The sequence below is a fragment of the Podarcis melisellensis genome (genome assembly GCF_964234715.1).
Source record: "Podarcis melisellensis genome assembly, chromosome: 3".
Lineage (NCBI taxonomy): Eukaryota > Metazoa > Chordata > Lepidosauria > Squamata > Lacertidae > Podarcis > Podarcis melisellensis.
In genome coordinates this window covers 78,983,757-79,004,600 of record NC_138530.1, presented here as the reverse complement: position 1 = coordinate 79,004,600, position 20,844 = coordinate 78,983,757, and the positions used below count along the sequence as shown (strand labels likewise).

The window sequence follows — 20,844 nt, the reverse complement described above, 5'->3', positions numbered from 1 at the left end:
CAGGGCGGGCGCCACCACCGAGATATTTTATATTATTGGTATTTAAGCCGAAAGAAAGCTGAACTTCATGTACAGCTGCAATCCAAGCATGTTTAGAATTATTACTTCCCATTATTGCCAGGATAGGTGCATTTTAGCCAATATATATTTCTTAAAGTGAGTCAATCAGCCCATTAAAATTCACTGTCATAAACACATGTTGCAATAAACTGAGCAATAAAGAAGCATCCTGCTAGAATGGGGATTTAGAAAGGATTGATTTCATTTGTTTGAATGATGAATGGCAATATATATTAAGCCTGTAAGAACTTGACTGATTCCAGGTGGAAACAGTTTAGACTTAGTAGGTGATTTGCTCCCAGAAGAGTGCTGCTAAATAAGATGTTTATAAATATGATACAACATTAGCAGTTAAAAAATATTTGTTGCCATGTCAAAACATCCTACACTCTACTCCCGCTGCCCCAGCGATCCTTCCTCTGGTGTTGTCCTCTTTGCTTGCCCTATTTCTTTTTATATTGAAGGTATATCTGTTCTCATGTTCAAGTAGGTCTGTGCTGGCAGAGGACCGATGTCCCCTCTGGCTGCCACTACCTTTCTAACATTGCAGAGGCTCTAGAGGATCATTTTAGGCCTTAAAAACCTGAATTCTGCAACCCATCAACACCCTTCTGGAAATTTAACTTCTGCATGAATGTGCTAGTATGTTAATAGTCTTTCAAATTAGATGCAAAACATGCTGGGGGGAATAGATAGATGACACTTCTGGGATAACAGTGGCTGACATTTGGTCTGGGATAGCTTCTATAGTTGGCTATTAACCAAACTTTTCTGATGATAGGGAATGTTCATAAACTGTCAAAACTTGTGAGTAGGCAGGAAGTTCTGGGAACAGTGAGAAACTAGGGGACCACAGCTCATACAGACTGTAAAGACAATAGGATGAATAGGGTGGTGGTCTCAACAAGGGAACATGTGACAAAAGGTAGGCTAGGAAGAACTGGGAGGTGAGGGGGATATGGATATTAATTTGACACAATCAGTCAAATCCTTGGTATAAAACTCTTGCGGGTATTTACATGCAATCTAAACTGCTACTGGTTGGTTTCAATCAGCAATCAATTGTATTTCAGCCACTCTTCATTTGACTTCAGCAGGCTCAAGACATCCTTGGGGACAGAAGCAGGCACTTCTATTTTAAACATACACACACCAAAAGCTTTTTGCTATGAACAGATTAAGCCATGCACAGCTAAATACTTAATGAGACTTGTGAGGGCTGCATTAAACTTGATCTCCCGGCCCTTATGACCCCAACAGATGGTAGTTCTGGTAGACCAATGGAAAGTTGCAGAACTTCATACACCCACCAGCATAAACATACAGATGTTTATTTGATGCAGTACTTTTGATAAAAATACACTTGACTCCTGGAAGACAAACCTGATCAGACTTAAGTATACACTTGCCAGCGTTTCTTCAAAGTCCTCAAACAATACAGATTCTCACTAGTATCTTTCAATGCTGATTCTTTTCTGTGTTTGTTTGTGTTATGTTTAATGTTGTGGTACCTGAATACGAGAGATGTGAAAATTGCGTATAAATACAGCTATACATAAATTTTCACAAACCACTCTATCTGTCTCTTATCTATCTTCATTCGGGTACCACAACAATAAACATAATATTGACCCAAGAGCCTAGCCCAGAAATAACCTTTTTTTAACCTCTGTCCCTTGTGGTTGGACAATGCCCTGTATCGAGTGACTTCTAGGAAAAGAGGTAGGATTAGGTTTCGGTGTTGACACTCGGCTCAGGTTAAACCCTATATATACACCTGAGCAACAACGCTTTGGTAGCTTAAGCAGCGCGCGGCGGCGGAGACGGGAGCTGTTTTTCCTTTTAGAACTATTCGCGGAGCGTTAAAGAAAAGCGACTACTTTTCCCAGCAAGCTCTGCGAAAGAAAGTCCCGGCCTGGGCTGCTAACCGAGGCTATATAAGCCCCTCAGGCGGCGCGGGTTTCAGACATTTGCCGGTGGCTGTCGTGGTTGCGAAGCTGGTGGCGGCTCTTTCCCTTCTGACGCTGCAGCGCGCCGTTGTTGTTCCCGTTTATTCTCCCTTAGAACGAGCTCCTTTCCGATGAGGCCGAACGAGGCGTCCGAGGCGCCCGCTTTGGCGGCGCGCCTGGAGGAGCTGAAGCGCCGGGCGGCCGAGTGCATCGAGGCGTCGTCGGAGCGGCTGGCCGAGCTGAGCCGCGAGATCTGGAGCCGGCCGGAGCTGGCTTACGAGGAGCGCCAGGCGCACGACGCCCTCGCCCGCTTCTTCGCCGGCCTGGCCCCGGGGTCCTCGCCGGCCGGCGCTTGGCTGGTGCAGCGCAGCTACAAGCTGGAGACGGCCTTGCGGGCGGACTGGCAGTGGGGCGGCGAGGGAGACGCCGCGGGGGCTGCTCCTACCACCGCCGCCCAGGACGGGCAGAAGGCGCCCCTCCGTCTGGGCTTCTTGTGCGAGTACGACGCCCTGCCGGGCATCGGCCACGCCTGCGGCCACAACCTCATCGCCGAAGTGGGCGCCGCCGCCGCGCTGGGCCTGAAGGGCGCCCTGGAGAGCCTCCGCCCGAGCGGAGCCGCCGACGGACTGTCCCGCCACGTCCCCGCCGTCAAGGTGCAGGGTGGGTGGGGGGAGAGGGAGAGAAGCTGTGCCCCGCATCTCCTGCCTTCAACCCACAACCTTTCTGAGCCCCCTCTTTTTTCTTTCCTTTTTTTTGGGGGGGGGGGGCGCTGGGACGCTGCTGTAGTTGTCACCATGTCCATTCTTTGCGTCTTGTTTTCGCAAAGTGCCCTAGAAAGATCTCTGGAGGTGTATATGCAACTTGTAAACCTATGGGTAAATAAAGAAAGACCCTCCCGTAAAGAGAGTGCCACGTCCCGCACCCCGGGATGCTTTGGTATTTTGCTGCTCTTCCTGACCCACATGTCACCCTTACTTTCAGGTCACCGTGTTGGGCACCCCTGCCGAAGAAGACGGAGGAGGCAAAATCGACTTGATCAAAGCCGGGGCTTTCGATGGTCTGGACGTTGTTTTCATGGCTCATCCATCCCAAGAAGATGCAGCATATTTGCCCGATGTAGCAGAACATGAGTGAGTAAACTGGAATGGGAGGCGTTGTTTACTTCTCCATTGTAACAAGCCTTTCACTTTTGATCCACTTTTGAGTTACTCGTTTGGCTTTCCAAAGGGCACTTGGAACAATTTATGTAACGTTCTGCTGCTGTTTCTAATAAACCGCTAATGAGCACGTGGTGCTTGTGTGGAGCTGTCAAGCGAAACAAGTTTCTACTTCAATTAACTTGTATTACGTGAGGTTTGAGTTTTTATACCATAACCGTTAATTCATTATCCTAAAGGGCCCCAGTAAGAAAGGAAGGCTGGGTGGCATTATGAAACAGCTGCCAAGGCCTCTTGTGCCAAAGGTCCTGTTCTTTCTCACTATGCTGTCCAGAAGAAGCTCACCCACAATTCTCCTATGTACTTTTCCTCTTAGCTGTGCACTGGGGAAAGTTGGGGTGATGTGTGAGGAAGATATGAGGACCTCCAAAGCCAACCTGCTCCCAGTAACCAGTCCTTCAGTATGGGTGATGGAGTCCATGCACAGAACACAGGTCCATTGGTCTATCTAGCTCGCCTTGCTCTACCTGGAGATGCAGGGGATTGAACCTGCAATTTCCTGAATGCAAAGCAGATGCTGTGCCACTGAGTTACTTCTCATCCTCCTTAAGCTATATCCTACCCAGTGATCTGCCAGCAAGTTTTAGTTCCAGAACTGCTACTCTCTACATGTTTTTTACTCCCCTGGTTGTTGGGAGGAGGGGCAGATAGAGCCTCCATCTAGAGTTGGTCCTAAGATCTTCAGTTATTGACCTTATTCTATATATTTACAATTATATGCACATTCCGAGTAAAGTATTGCATGCAAAATTATGTCACTTATGTCACTTTGTAGTGAATTACAGCAGGGCTTCATTTTCAGGGACTTTTACGTATTTGAAACATATCTTTATTCAACATCATCTTATTCAAGTTGCCTAATGAGCTTCTGTTTTGTTTTGTTTTTAAATTAGTTGGACCAGTAGCTAGGTAACCCTAACAATGATTTTTTAATTTAGCTCAAGGTATAAATTTCATTTCCTGATGTGTGATAGCGTTCATGAAACTGCCAACTTTATTGGAATAGGAGATGCTGCAGTTTAACAAACACCCTTCCACCCACAATTTGTTTTACTCTTTATATACATTTGTTAATATATTTGAACAGAACCATTATTGGGACTAGAGTTGGTGCTGGGTGTTTTTGAAGTCATTCTGTTTAGTTGGAAGCAATTCTGGTTATACAATATTTCTTCATGTGATTATTAAAGGAGTTTGTTTCAGCTGATCTCATTACCGAACATCTCCAGAAATTAGATCTGGTGTTTGCCTGCAATGTAGACCTAAATGTCTTGTGACTCAAAGCTGTACAGTGGAGTGTTAAAAACTTTTATATTTCCTTTCACATTTCTGCAAAGATGACCACACATAGGCATATTAAGAACAAGTAGAACTGATGTTCGGCTGTATACAATTAAGATTGTATATAGAATTGAATACAGTGGTACCTCTGCTTACGAACTTAATTCTTTCTGGAGGTCTGCTCTCAACTCAAAACCGTTCTTAACCTGAGGCGCACTTTCACTAATGGGGCCTCCTGCGCACCTCTGGAGCGCGATTTCTGCTCACATCCCGGGGCAAAGTTTGCAACCAGGAGCACCTACTTCCAGGATAGCAGAGCTTGTAACCCGAAGTGTTCGCAGGGAGGACGGTTCGTAACCAGAGGTGTTACTGTGCATTGTGCTTTTCTTAAAAAATTCTGGCAGTTAACACACCAACCTAGAAATGCAGAGTGCCCCATTCCTCTTGGTATTCTGTTTTTTGACTGCCTTTCTGCCATAGTGAAGTTCACACCCAGGGTATGATGGCTATGTTGACATCTCAGTAGCCTTTTGTATCAGGAAAGCAGTGGTGTGTTGCAGATATTGCAATGACAAACAAGGTATATTTGTAAAAAAAAAAATTCCTTTGCAAAGTCATGATTTTCACCCCAATTTGGTTTTTTGTGGTTTTTTTAATAGAAAGGCTCATCTTAAGCCACTCAGGGCACCTTTTGTGACTGAAGAGCAGGATAAAAATGTTTTAAATAAATAAAAGGTGTGGCTTCATTTCGCCACCTAGCTCTCATTGGATCACTAGTAAATATTACAAGCTTCAGGTGCCTTTCCTCATCATTGTTAGAGATGGCTTTCCATTTTTGAAGCGAGCTGACCAGCACAGATGATTTCTTGTGACTAGAGGTGGAAGAACACTTCCTCACTTCTTTTGAAAACCACACAACATCTTTATAGAGACTAAGATGAGATTCCTTCCCCCCTCGACCCCCAATACGTGTGGTAGGGATGTTATCCCTTCATAGAAATTTAGTACAGTTTTTTCAGTTTTGTCTTGACTTAATCTTCCTTTGTTCTTCATATTGAACAGAATGGGCACAAAATCTAATGCTAGAAGCTATGAGCTTTATAATTAATTGTGGTCTCATGTAACAAATTACTTTAGATCAGTACTAATTCTAATGTTTTCACGTCTTCTTCTGCAGGTGATTCATCAAGTAAAAACACAGCCCTTTGAATTGTCTCCATTTGCAGAACATAATCTTTTTTCCCCTCCCTGGATGCAGTACACCTGGTGCTTGATCCTCTACTCCTGCACAGTAATAGCAGGATTAGCGGGAAGGGAGGTGGTGGACATCAGTATATGAAGACCAACTGGAAACAGAGCTCTGTTGAAAGTGTTTACTTTCAGATGCTTTTTGTATTCTTAGCTTCCATATCCCTGCACATACCAAAACAACTAGTAGGAAAGTTCTACGCATTTACTTCTCAACATTGCCATTGTAGTAATAGGGATATGTTATTTTTGATACATGGGGCAGTATTGAACTTACAGTACAGTACTGAATTATTGCTTAGAAGTTCAGAGCTCGTTTGAGATTTCCAAGAGAGAACTGTACAAAGCAGGTTTTTGAATGCTACTCGTTTTAGGAATTTATACCCCACCTTTCGCATCCATCTCAAACTGGCTAACACAATTTTTAAAACTTAGCAGCAAATAAAATTGAGTCAGAAAATAACACTTAAAGCAGTGATCCAATTAAAAGGGTGGTGTGTATCATAACAGGCCACCAAATGCCATTAGCATTCCAAGCAGACAGAACAGATTTGCCCAAATTGTAATGATGAAGGAACAGTTGAACATATCGAAGAGGAGAGTTCCAGCACTGAAAAGGCACTTCTCCCACTAGTCACTCACCTAACTTCAGGACGCACAGAGAAAGGCCTTTGACAAATAATTGATGGATTCTATCCTAGTTCTTGGGCCAGGCTACCTTAAGTATTTTTACCCAGTTTTCTGTTGAAAAGGCTTCCAGAGCAGATGACATAAGATCAGTAGCAAGATGACCTGCTCACAGGCATGCAGTCTGAAAGACAGTGATAGTCATAATACGCTGTAGACCCACTGAGAGCAATGGATTTTAGCCCATTTTAATGGGTCTGGTCTAAGTATGGCTTAGTTGGGTATCACTCACAGCACAGAAGGGAAAAGAGGAGGCATAGGGAGGGAAGAGGAAAACAAGCAAACTCTGCTACCAATTTTTGCCAATACATCATACCTCGGTGAGAGGAGCTGTAGGATTTCATGATTAGCATTTCTATGTCCAACAGCAGTGTTGAATCAACATTTCCAGCTGCTCTCAATAGACTAATAGTATAAACCTTTTAACTATATATGCATAAGGATGGAAGAGCACTGACATTCTGAGCCAAACAGTATTCCCTATGATTCAATTGGGACAGAAGTATGATTCTCTTGTTTCTCTTATCTATAGCATTTAGGCTGCTTCTCTATCCTACTTTATATAACTTATGCTACTGAACTCCATAGCCTGGCATGACCCTGAAAGGCTGGGCTGTCTTCGGATATAGCTTTATATGTTGCACCTAGCAGGTACTGTATTGCTGGGGTTATGTTTGGGTCATGTTGGAAGTGGATAGTGCTGATACACAGCATATCCACATTTATTTAACAGTGTTTTTAAAACACTTGATTCTAGGAAAACCTCAGCAACAAATATTCTGCACTCTGGGAAACTGTTTACTGAATTCTTTGTAGTTTTTGGTTGGGAAATGTGTCAAGTTTGTCTTCACACAGGACATTGCAAACTGCGGTCTTTACCTTTGGCTTTTGTGTTTGTTCTAACCTTTTCGTTATAATTTCTGTCAAGTTTTATTAAACACGTATCACTGTATTTTTGAACAAAGTCTGCACAGTCTCCAAACTTGGCTGCAGCCAAAGAAGAATAGGTTTGCAACAGAATAACACACACACCCTAGATGATAAATCACGCTTTGGAAATGAAGCCATGTAAGCAAAAGCCTATGCAAGGGTCCCGTGTAATGCGGGACATTTGGGATTGTTTGCTCACAGTTCATAGTGTGCTTAATACCTGTTTCTAATTAATGATTTTTATTACTAAGCCTCAGGTAGTCATCTTACCTAAGTGTAACTCAAGTTTCCCAAGGTCAGAATAAAGTCATCAGATGTACATATTTAGACTCTTGAGTAGTTGCAATTTGTTGCAGCTGGTTTCATATCTTTATAGATCTCTTAAGATCTTAGGAAGAATATGATATATGCCAGAATATGATAGATAACCAGTGTGGTATTGTGGTTAGAGTGCCAAATCTTCACTTGGCTGTGAAGTTCACCAACTCAGCATAACCGATCACTTGGGGTTGTTGTGAGGGTCGTCTGCAGAGAGAGAAACACCTACATCCCTTTGAGCTCATTGGAGGACAGGTGGGATGTATGTATGTAGTAAATACATACATAAATAAATACAAGAGGACACTTACTAATCTTTTGATCCCAGCAGGTTTTATAGGTCAAAGTTATAACGGTGCTAGTTCCTTGAACTCTAAATTTTTCATGCTAATTTTTTAACATTGCTTTTAAAAATTCAGGTCTGTCTTAGTTGTGATTAAATTTTAATTTAGGATTATGTTGGTTTGAACACAGTTCTTTTTCATGAAAATAAACAAGGCAAGGTTTTTAAATTTGTCAGGGATACTGCAATCTGTATAATGCAATTCAGTGGTAGAGCTGGCCATCATCTGATCTTTTTAAATTTAGAAAATGCAGTGGTGTTTGTTTTTTTAAAGAAAAGGTAGAAAACACTGCAGCAGTTATTCAATATTATTGCTAATAGTAAAGCATCTGTTTTGTTCTGTAAATTCTTTCATCCTGACAAACCAAATGGTTCTGGCTAAGGCAGCTCAGAATGCATGGAGCTCCTCCATTGAGAATGGTTCCCCCCATTCAGTGGATGAACCATGTATAAATAAACATGTGTACTTCCTTCTCATGAAATGCTTGAATTGTTCTCTATTTGGAAAGGATCTCTGGATGAGGACAACTGTGTTGGGTATTGTAATTGAGGGGAGGTGGTGAACTGAGTTGTCAGGAAATCTCACACCAGTTGATTGTAGTTTTTATTTGCTTCACGCCTTTTGAAAATGTCTGTTTTCTTAGTTGATTTGTTAAGATATTTCTCTACCAGACACAATTTATTTCTGTCTAATATACTAATATTCTTTATTTCCACAGAAGTTAGTTTCTGTCTTGTATGTACCTATTTCAGTACAAGTGGTCCATATAAATGTCAGACTTGGTTTTGTGATGACAAAGATCAGCTTTGAGTATCAAAGCTCTGTATTGAATACCTCCTACTCTCAAAACATGTTGGTCTGTTTTTCCAGCAATTATCTTTATAGAGGATTGAGGTTAAAAAAAAAAATCAAACCCCTATATTATAGCATAGACTTTTATCTCATTAGAACATAAGTTCGTTGAATGAATCCAAAGGGATATTTTTCCTTTCAAAAAGTGTTTAAAAACCAGTGATGGCTTTTATTTCCTAGTGTGACTGTGAAATACTATGGAAAAGCTTCTCATGCTGCTGCTTACCCTTGGGAAGGAGTAAATGCATTAGATGCTGCTGTTCTTGCATACAACAATCTGTCAGTTTTAAGACAGCAAATGAAACCAACATGGAGAGTTCATGGTGAGATGTTCATTAAATCTTATGTCCAGCAAGTAATACTTCAGGCACTGTTTTATAATGTATCTGGCATGTTAACATTAAGATGAAAATGGCTGTTCATGTGCTTAGTTTTCTGATAAATGTTCAATCTGTTGGTAAAGTTGAAAGTTCTTTAAGAGCTATACAACTTTGGTATGGATATGTTCACTTAATAGACTTTGGTCATGTTTTCCCAAAACAATATGTCAGGGTTGTTTGCTTAAGAAACCATATTGCGTGAGCTGCATGCTGGTGTATGCAGCCCATAGGTAATTGAACCCATATAGCAAGATGTCTGAAGTTTGGATTGTGATTTGTTTCACCCTAACAAGCTATGTTTACTTAGTTTGTTGTTGGCAAATTCTCGCTTGTTAGGGAGAACAAACCATGAACCCAAGTTTGGATGTTGTTCTAAGCTGATTTTATCTGCTCATACCAGGGGTGGAGTGAAGTGAGAGCAGGCAGGCTCCATGTGTGGTTTAATTAGCCAAGGTTAATGAACGTTCATCAGATGGTGATTGGTGTTAAGGTTGAGTATTATGATGGCAGACACCTGCAATAATGTGTACTGTAACAGCGAGTCTTCACACATTTGTTTTCCCACATTATTTTCCCCCAAATGTGGGTTATCATACCCTCGCAGTTGGTGCAGCTCTCTATTTCCTTTTTTATGCTTTGGGGATGCTTATAGGATCTGCCCCTCACCCTTAGTCAGAGGTTAGAACGCATGCTGTGCTAAGCTTGTGTCATCCAGATGTGTAAAGCATACGAGTTACATACTCATAAGTGTCTGTAACACAAGCTCTGCAGTTCATGCAACTGATACATTTATTAGTGGAGTCCTGGAAGAGGTGATGGTTATATAATTGAATGCTCAAATAGCGTTCCAGTTTAGCTTTTCTATTAAGTGCTAGTTAACTATATACAGTATAGGGATTATTGTGAGGATGAGGCACAGTTTTGTAAGCTGCAAGGCTGAAGTGCTATGGTCCACACTTGAGTTTTAGCATGTAGTCTACTGTTTGTCTATACCTGACCATAATAATATGGGTGTAACTGTAGAAGGATTTCTAGTTTATACAACATCGTTTAAAAATATGTGGCAACTAATCTAGACAGCTAACCAAAGGGATCAAATTAGCCATAAACACTTGCAATTCATTAACTTGACTGAAGTTAGTTAATAGTGAAAAGGTTTGGTTTCCATCTGCATGGTAAAGTAACTATTGTTCTAAAAGCCCGATCAGGCAGTTTTGACCAATCCACAGCTACCTATCCTACACCTCTGGTCCTACCCATGAGGTCAGGTGTGAGGCAGGTAAAGTTGCACCTGGGCCCAGAGGAGATTGGAGGCACTGCTGATGTGTGTTGGGCTGACACTTTGAAACCCTGACTGTCAGCTGATTATCAGGCCTTCAAAGCATAGCCCCAACAATCAGCTTTGATCAGCTACACTCAGGAGTTCCCCATTTGATACCTCTCCACCCTATTGGATAAGCTTTCATCCAGAAGCACCCATATGATTTATGTTGCTGTTTGATTTCCAAAGCAATGGCGTTAATACCTTCCAGGTAGAATTATGGGTCACTGTTGTAGTACTTCTGAATACTGCATAAAAAAATATTCTCAGTGGAAGATTCCCCCTCACCCCATATAAACTAAAATGTAAAAGGTTTTGAGCAACTTGTCATCCATAATACTTTCAAGTTAAAGTAACATGGTCTTTCTGACTTGTTACTTTTTCTCGTCTTTTGTTTCCTCCCATCAAATTTCTGCCCTTGTTAATGTTTATCTGTACTAGAGCTATCAAATAAGAATAGCAAATTGAAAAGAGTGAGGCAAAGTTCATCTGTTAGTGATGATAAGAAAGGAATGGTATGTCTTCTTGCATTCCCAATTTGTTTTTGTTTTTTTGTGATGTGCCCTTCATAGCATGTAGTTCCTGGTTAAACTGGTTGGAGTAGCTCTACTTCTTTTTAACTCCCCCCCACCATAGGCAAGGTTACCTTGCTGGTCAACATTTAGTTTTTTATGTGGTCATGAAAGCTAATGGTAATTAGTTTTCTTTGCACAAAACCATTAAATTATTGAAAGCATTTGTGGCCCAGGCAGCACTGCAAGTGATTTGCTGCTTTTCAAGTGATAATTTTCCATTAAAATACTCTTAGCATGTGCATGGTTTAAATCTTGCACATTTTTGTATGATGGGCCTTCTTGCTCTTGTGAGCATTGGTACCTTATTGAGGCCAAATTGAATTATACAGCCAGTATCAGAAAAACACTGTGCAACTGCCCTGTCTACATCTTCCCAGCTAGTTTGTGCAGAAACATGTGAGAATGGGATTATACCAGCAGTGTACCACTTGGTTTTTCTATAGCCTGTTTATCAACCATATATAGAGATAGCATCTCAAAAGTCTTCCTTGTACGTATTGAAGCTTAGTCAAAGTGTTCATATTGATGCCACAGCATGGTGCAAGCATGGGCTTGCTCTTTAGAATAATACATTTTGGGATAACCTGTGCTTGTAGGAACTTCGTTGAATTTTAGTGGAAGCAAATACGACATCTAGTTTTGCTCTACATGGATGGCATTCTCAGGAGCTCTCTTGAGAGCCTCTAACCTGTGAGCCAGCCAGTTTTTGCTTAAAGTTAAACCTTTCTATTTCTATACGCTCACTTTGATTTGCTTCATACAACTGTTGCATAATGTAAAAGTGATTCTTGGAGCAGGGAAGCTTGCCAGTTTTATGTACATGTCCTAATAAAATTTAGATGGTTTATAAATATTAGATGCAGCTTTCAGATTTGCTGCCAATGTTCGGTTGCTGTAGTGTAGCAGATGGATTCTGGCAAGTTATTTGAATAGCCCAAGACAACTAAAGAACTATTCAGGTAAGCAATGATTCCAGGTATATTGAAGAAACCTAAAAACAACTTACTGCCTAAAAATTGCCATAGATTGCAAGCGTATTAGGTCTGGGCACCACCGAGTTATAACAATATTGTAGCAATTCAAACTATCTTAAAACAAAGAGCCTGTTCTTGCTGGAGTCATTCAGAACTCAGTCAAACAAGATTCTATTCATGCAAGACTTTTAAGATGGAAATGTATCATACCCTTTTATTCTTGTTTGAAATTCCCAATTGGCAGTAGATTCATTTGCCTGGGCAAAATTTCATACATGCATATATAACAGATCAAGAGTTACTTTATTCAAAGTGGTTTCAACTGGAACCTTACTTGAGCCGTTGAGTGATAATTATCATACTTGGAGTAGACTGAAATCAATGGATTTCAATGGGTCTATTGAGTATGATGAATGTCAGCTATTGCCTATTGTGTGTTAGATCTGGGCCAACAGGAAAGCAAACAAACGACACACTTGCTTTTGATACAGAACCTTCTTTAATCTAAAACCTGTTTTTACTATTTGATGACGCTGCACCTTGATAGCACTCTAGTCTCTTTGTAATAAAATTTGAAGAAGGAAAGTGCATATATGGGCAGACAAAGGGTGACACTGTTTATATTATCCAGGGTGGAAAAGATGGTGTTCTGGAATTTTGTCCCCCTTACCCATTTCAAATGCATGCACAAAAAATGCTCCTTAAAATGGATACTGTTTAAGAGTTTGAAATATTTTCATTTCTTATCCCTTTCTCTTGGTCTGCTCATGGGCAGCTGGTGTTGTATAACCTACTACTTTAGTATTTTTCCACCATGCGCTATGTGGAAGAAAAAAGCCAGAAAAAATATGTTAGCAGGTGTACTGTTCAAAACTGATGCCTAACTTGGTTAAGCAAAGTTGAATTATGCCACAAAAACATGTTAAATTGTTCAGCTTTAATTTACACTTTAGTCTTTTCCCCAGAGGTTAGAATATGAAAGGGATGTTTTTACGCCTTGACTTCTGGTCTAGTAAATATATTCAGCCTCTGTGTTACTGCTCCTTAACCCCCCTTGTTCCAATGCCATCCAATTTTATTTCATCCTGAAAGACAACAGATGAATAACTGAGAAGAACGTGAATGCAAATCTTTGTGGGGTTTTTATTGAAATCAAATAAAATTTCAAGACACAAGGGGTTTTTTTCCTAAAAGAAAGCAAGAAAATCTGTTTTTGTTCCCACATCTGCTGGAGAGTTGGCTCAGGTGCAGAAATTAGTTTGGCTTTCCTGTTTTAGCCAGAAGCCTCAGAAACCTACTATTCAAAGTTCTGATTTCAGTAACACAGTTCTTCCTTCTTTTAGGTATAATAAAGAATGGAGGTGTGAAACCTAATATCATCCCTTCTTATGCTGAATTAGAATTTTACTTGCGTGCTCCTTCGTTAAAAGAACTCTCCATCCTGACAGAAAAAGCAGAGAACTGCTTTAAATCTGCAGCCCTGGCCACAGGGTGTGAAGTAAGGTTCATAAAGATTTATTTTGCTTTTAAGTGACAATGTGAGCTGACTAATAATGATAATATTATTATTTGTTCCCCACCTGTCTGACTGTTGTCCCAGCCACTCTCTGGATGACTTTTTGGCCAAACCACCCAGGACCTACTGAGTGATTTTAGTTGAAAGAAGCATAACATCTACATGTCAGCCTACCCTCTGACAGTTTCCCCCTATAGTTGTGGCTCCAAGCAGGCTAGATTGGGGTGATTAGGCCTGTCAAGATGTTTGAAATGGTCCGGTCACCTCTGTCTTTCTCTCATTGCAGTGCTTGGAGAAAAAGTTTCAGCTCGGTGCTGTAATGGGAATGAATGTGTTTCCATATGTATGTATGTATGTATGTATGTATGTATGTAAGTAAGTGGCAGTCTGTGTGTGGTGAGAGCAGGGTGTGCTTGGCCATGACCACAACTGGCATGTGGCCCTCAGAGGATTGGCCTCAACCCTCAGGCTGAAAAGGTTTATCCATCTCTGAACTAAAACCCTGATCCCGTTGAACTAACATCTCAGCATAGCTGATATTTTGGACTTAACTGAGGGTATTGCCTCAACTTTGTCAAGTCTTGGTTCTCAAAAGTGCAAACATACCCAAGTAAGAGCGACCTTTCACATGCTTTTAAATACACAAGGACTCAGCATTGGGCTGTTTTTCTTTTCTTTTTCTTTTTTTTAAAAAAGCTTCCTTTCTCACTGAACAGTTTCTAGGTACTTTTCTTCTTTGGTATTTTCTTTAAATCATAAAAGTAGTGAGGAGCCTAAGGGGATTAACCCTGCTTCTAAAGCTTCTACTTCAAAGTAATTCCCAACCAGAGCTCACTTCCATATTCAGTTGGAACTCCCTTCCAAGAATTTACACAATCTTGGCTGTGTGTTTTTTTCCATTTGGCATCTTTGGAAGCTGACATTCCACATTTCTAATTTATCCTGTTTTGCAAGAAGCTTGCAGTTGTCTAGGGGCAGGAAGCAGAAAATTGCTTGCTTGTTCTAGGAGATAATGCCACATTCATGCTTCGTATAAATAGGATGTGAAATGCCGAAGAAAGCTAATTAGTTCCTAAAAGTGTAATCCTTTGCATGTTTACTTTGAAGTCAGCCACACTGAATTGCAGCTTGTTCTCAGGTAAGTATGTTTCAGATTTCAGCCAAACACTAAGTCCTATGCATTTTTGAGAGTAAGCCCCTTTGAGTTCAGTGGGACTGACCTCTGAGTGAGACAAATAGGATTGAGTTGGAGGCCCTTTGGTTTAGACTTCATCTGGTATTTTTGTGTCAAAGCAAATGAATATTTTTCTTCTCTAGATGGAATTAAAAGGTGGTGCAAATGATTACTACAACGTGCTTCCTAACAAGAGCCTGGAAAAAGCTTACATTGAGAATGGGAAGAAACTTGGCATGGAGTTCATCCCAGAAGATAACTTGACTGGGTTGTCAGGTAATAAATAATAAAACATTTATCAGGTTGGCTTTTACCCCTTTTCTATCCATTTCTGGTTTGTTTGTCAGCCTGGAAAATACATTTATACATCTTTTAAGAATTTCCCAACAATTGGGAAGGGTGATCAGTTTTTATATTTTAGAGTATCAGAATGTGTATTGCTAGGTGAATGCAGAAACAAATTTGAAGGGGATTTGAATTTGGTAAGGGAAAATGTAATGGGGCTGTTCTGAAACTTCAATCACATACTTTATCATATACTTATTTTCTTGTAATACTCTTAGCATTTTGTTCAACTTGATCCATGAAGTAAGGACAGGTTGAGTTAAATGGGCAGTAAACACTGCTGCCGTGGTTTTGCCATTCCATGGTATCTGTTCTTCATCATAAACCAACTTAGGATGTAGAGTTCAAGGGCAGTGGATACCCTACTGTCCATCAACATGCAAGGGATATGATTGGTAGCCTCTAAGTTAAACTACCGTAGATTCCGGCGGATTAGGCGACTGGGCGTATTAGACGACCCCCCCCCCCAAATTGGCAGCTGCAATTTGGGGATTTGTTTTATAAGCCCAGTTGCCTAATACGTTGGGCAGCAACAGGGGGCAGGCTCAGCTCCATGCCGGGAAAAAGCCGCCCGCTGTGGAGCTGAGCCTGCCTCCCGCTGCTGCTGCTTCCAAAGCAGCAGCGGGGGGCGGGCTCCGCGCCAGACAGCTTTCTCCCAGCGCGGAGCTGAGCCCGCCGCCCGCTGCAGGTGTTTCGGAGCCACTGTGGCGGGGGGTGGGCTTTGCTCCGCGCCACCCATACCTGGCGTATAAGGCGACCCCCGACTTTGGAGAAGATTTTCCAGGGTTCAAAAGTCGCCTTATACGTCGGAATCTACGGTATTATTTCAGGACTGCGTAATCTTGATACTGCAGAAAGGAGAAACCCCCAGTTTATGTGCATGCTACTTATCACTTTTTCTCCAGAACTGTCTCCCCCCCCCCCTTTAAGAGTGATGCCTTTTTCCATTTATGTGAGGAATTGTTGAACTAAACTAAATTCTCTCAACCAAAACCTCCATTCTGCTGTTGGAATCATTTCTGCATTCTGTTTATTTCAACTTGGCAAAGTGAAACATTTATGTTTGGGAGATACCTAATGTACTTGAAAAATTGTGAAATTGGCCTGATGCTGCATCTTATCATCTATCAACTTTCATTGCTAATCCCAAAATATTTATTTTACACCTAAAAAAAACCTCACAACCTGTTGCCTTTGTCTGTGTTATGTGCTCTTTTCTCTGTCATACTTTCTCATGCCGTGGGACAGGAGCTGCACAGATTTTTTTCATTTCACTTCATTTCCAGTGCCTTTGGTTACCTCCATATCACTGTCTTTGTCCAATTCTACAATTTTGCAGTCAATAAATAAATAACTTTGTGATCCTGACATTTGGAACAGTATAATAATGCAAGATGAACAAATGTGCCTAGTTGCACTGTTCCAATTGTAAGCTGCTTTCTTAGTTTGAGATCTGAATTATTATATTGCTGCAGAGCATGCATAGCTGAGCAGTACTTACATATATCCCTTTTGGTAGCCTGATCTGATACATTTAAAACTACCTTTTCCTAGGTTCTACTGATTTTGGGAATGTTACCTTTGTGGTTCCTGGGATTCATCCTTATTTTTATATTGGGTCTGATGCACTAAACCATACTGAGCAATACACAACAGCTGCAGGTTAGTGAGTTTTGTGTGTGTGTGTGTGTACATGTATTCCTCCTGGCCCCCCCACCAAAAAATATACAAGAACACTAAGATGGAAATTACATTGAGTTAAAGGTTTTCCCCAGCTGGCCTATGCTTAGTGCAGCTGAATGGAACATTAAATTGTTCTGGACTGGAATTAATGTGTCTTACCTATGTTTCTGTGATTATTCTTACTAGGTCTTGGACATTTGTGTACTGTGTTCCTAGGAATAGTCAGTAATAAATATTTATTTGCTTATTTGCAAAAATTCTAAGTTGTCCTTTACCATATAGTCCCTGAGTGGGTTATAATATAATATACTGTACAATAATAAGATAAAATTGCAATGACAAATAAAACTGTTCTAGCCAGCACTTCAGTGGTTAAAATTTTCAGAGGGTGTTTGCTCACACTTCTCTTGAAGTCTGTGCTACACTATTCCAAAAGTCTTGGCTTTTTTTATTGCAGCTGAAGCAACTGGAAATATTGATGCCTTGCTAGCTGACTAACACTAGCAAGTGCAAGCACAGGTCTCTCAATGTGCTGCTGACTTAAATCAATCTTTATAGGGTTTTTTGTTTTTTTAATAAGCTAACCTAACCTCCTGGTGGTCAGGTGTGGATAACTTGTTGAAATCTCTTATGCAGATATGCATCTTAAGATCCAGTGATACTCCTACTATGAGAAGTATGTTTGTGGCAGAAATTATGAGAGAGTAGTGAAGAAACTAGAAATGTCCACATTTGGGCATATTCACAAGAAGCAATAACTTCAGGCTTACAATGAGCCTGAATTTCTTGTATGAAACACATATTTATGCTAGATACACTGAAATTGAAAGGTGTGCATTTTAATACAGGAAAAGAAAACATAAAGCTACTTAGAAGAAGACAATATCTTTTTATTCCCAGGGTAATTCAAATTGAATTGTTTTGGAAGGGGAAATGGCCTTTACAAATCCCTTCAGTTATGGTATAGCTATACAGTAAATCCCTTCAGTCTTGAATGTACTGCCTAGCTCTTGGTAAGACCTGCTCCTGTGGCCATTTGTGAAGGCAGCAGACCAGCTTAAATTAACTTTAAAAATTGTGGGTTGTTTCTCTTTGATCCAGCAGGCACTTCTGTTCAGAATGAGGAGGGAATTGGTTTTGCCAGTCCCTCCCTCCCTCCCAATGCAGCCGCCTACCACCACCTCTTTATTGATCCCTTCTATTCTCATTTGTGGATTTAATTCTTCCTAGGGTCAGAAGAAGCTCAGTTCTATGCCTTGCGAACAGCGAAAGCTTTGGCAATGACTGCTTTGGATGTTGTTTTCAAGCCAGATCTGCTGGAAAAAGTCAGAGAAGACTTCAGACTGGTGAAACTCAAAGAGGAAGGTTACTTGAATATCCCTGAAAATGGAAAGGTGTCTGGTCTTGGTATCGGAGCAGCATGTGCATCACGTTGAAATAGTACAGCATATTACAAATCTAAACACGAAAGAACGTCAATTTTTTTTCCTTGGAATTCTAGGAAATGTTTAATAGCTGGAAAGATGCTTGATATTTTAAGTGGTGCAACTAAGCGACCTCAGAGTACTTTTAAAATATTGCTATTGTCTGATATCATGTAGTGGTCTTAATTTGGCAGACAAAATGAGTGATTTCTCTGCAGTGATTGAAAATGCGCTGAATATTGCAGCTTTGCATACTTTTGGAAAAACTTTTTAAATGCTATTTACTCTGGTTGGAAAGGAATGTTGGGTTGTCTTCATAGCAGCTGTTCTCTTGCCAAGGAATAATGAGAAGTGTTGCATGTTTAGCTTATTGTATGCAGAACCAAATGTAATCCACCAGGACAGGCTTAATATGCTTTATAAATCTATATGTATTTGAACTGAAGATACCAAAGGTTAGGTGATGGTTGTTCAAGATGTGCCTAGACTTTCACATTAGAATGGTTTTTCACTCGGTATCTCACAGTTTTTGGTAGCTCAACACTTGAACATACCACACTTTCCTCTTTTGGCCATCTAAATTTTTCTAGAAGGACTATCCTTGTAATCACGTGATTTTTATAGGTGGTGGGCTCCTGACCTCTTGTTCTGCACAATTTCCAAACGCTGTGTATCCTTTAGTAGTTTTGTGCATAGTATAGAATTATACAGCATACAGATACACCAGAAGAAAATAACTTTATAAATGAGTGTCCAGGAATAGCTTTTAAAATGAAACCCAAAACTGAGTTTCTTGTGAAAATTCTTCCTATTTGACACAAATTAAGCAATCACATTGAAGGAGAAGTTAAAGCAGTAGGTAGGGGGTTTGTTTGTTTTTAAGGGTACTGTACAGAATCAAAGAAATACTTGGTACATGAACCCTGCTTTACTGTCTTATTTATGCATAGCTGCATTTTGAAAATGAATGGCTCCAGTGCATTAATGTAGCTGCTGTACAAAGTAGATTAGTAGAACTTATGTTTCAAATTCATTTTCCTTTCTGAAATAGAATTGTCTATAATTTTGTCAGTTTCGCCACCAGTTAATCCCCAGGACCCAAGATGTGTACATTGATGACAGAGATGAGTTGAGGAAAGGGGTGACATCCTATGGATGTTCGAGTTGATACCCTAGTATTTTGGGTGAGCCTCAAATGCATTTGTAAAGGCTAAATGTTGCCATTGTGAGTTGGGTCAGCAGTAGTGGACTGTTTGGGGGCTCGTATGTTGTCTTTCAAGGCAGAGAAAATAGATGTGCTTTTTTCTTCTGCGGAACAAGCAAAAGATGGCGAGAATGTGAATTCTTGGGGCCTTTGGCAGGTAAAAGGTACTTCTCCTGTAGGGAAGGAATGTGATCCTGTATGGGTTGCCTCTGCCCCTCTCTCCACTGGTAGGAAGGAAAACTTTTTAGAAAATATACCTGGGGCAGGGACAATCTCCTATCTCCCATTTCCTGCCAACTCCACTGCAGATCATCAGTCAGCTGCCCAAGGTATAGCAAAAGAGAAGTGGCAGGAACTCTTGGAAGGGATTTTCCTTTGTTCTTTGTTCTATTCCTACTGGAGTAGCTGGACCTGACATTTGAAGGCATTTTAGAATAAAATATAACTTGTGTGGTGTAGTGGTTAAGAGCGGTATACTCGTAATCTGGTGAACCAGGTTTGCTTCCCCGCTCCTCCACATGCAGCTGCTGGGTGACCTTGGGCCAGTCACACTTCTTTGAAGTGTCTCAGCCTCACTCACCTCAGAGTGTTTGTTGTGGGGGAGGAAGGGAAAGGAGAATGTTAGCCGCTTTGAGACTCCTTAGGGTAGTGATAAAGTGGGATATCAAATCCAAACTCCTCCTCCTCTTCTAACTAGGCTGTCTAGATTATTCTTTGCCTATGATAAGATCAGCTGTCTTCTAATCAAGCTGGTCTTTGTATTTGGCATATATTAATCTACACACCAAAATTGACTTGAAGTACAATCCTTTGCATGTCTTTGCAGAAATGACTCCCATTCAGTTCAATGGGGTTTACTCCCAGGAAAATGCTGCAGGATTGTAGCCATAATTATGTGACAGACCACTGCCTAAGCTGCATTAGTGGTATCATAACGCACCACTGCCTGTTACTTAAACTAATAGTAGATAAACATATCTTATGCTGAAAGAAAATACTAATTTCCTGTCCTCTTAAGCATAATGTGAAATTTCCTTTGTAAGTGTTGTAGGGAGCAAACTCTGCACAGAATTTTGTATTCTAGAACAGTGTTTCCCAACCTTGGGCCTCCAGCTGTTTTTGGACTACAACTCCCATCATCCCTAGCTAGCAAGACCAGTGGTCAGGGATGATGGGAATTGTAGTCCAAAAACAGCTGGAGACCAAAGGTTGGGAAACACTGTTCTAGAACAATATAAATGCTGTCTTTATGCCCGCTTGTTTGCCTAAACAATATTCTCTTTGAGGGTCAAATACTTCCATTATTATGGGTTTGTTGTTGTTTTTTTTTGGTCTTGCGTTTCTTCTCAATTTTTACCTGTA

General features: G+C 40.8%; 1 protein-coding gene across 1 annotated transcript; it reads left to right on the top strand.

Moving 5' to 3' along the window:
- The first annotated feature begins 1,565 nt into the window (after nt 1–1,565).
- PM20D2 (peptidase M20 domain containing 2) lies at nt 1,566–20,569 on the top strand. The gene is made up of 7 exons (XM_081905584.1): nt 1,566–2,662; nt 2,991–3,139; nt 9,067–9,209; nt 13,480–13,634; nt 14,970–15,102; nt 16,726–16,833; nt 18,085–20,569. Exons 1-7 carry the CDS (start codon nt 2,141–2,143, stop codon nt 18,288–18,290), a joined length of 1,416 nt encoding a protein of 471 aa, XP_081761710.1. The 5' UTR covers nt 1,566–2,140; the 3' UTR covers nt 18,291–20,569.
- The last annotated feature ends 275 nt before the right edge of the window (nt 20,570–20,844 follow it).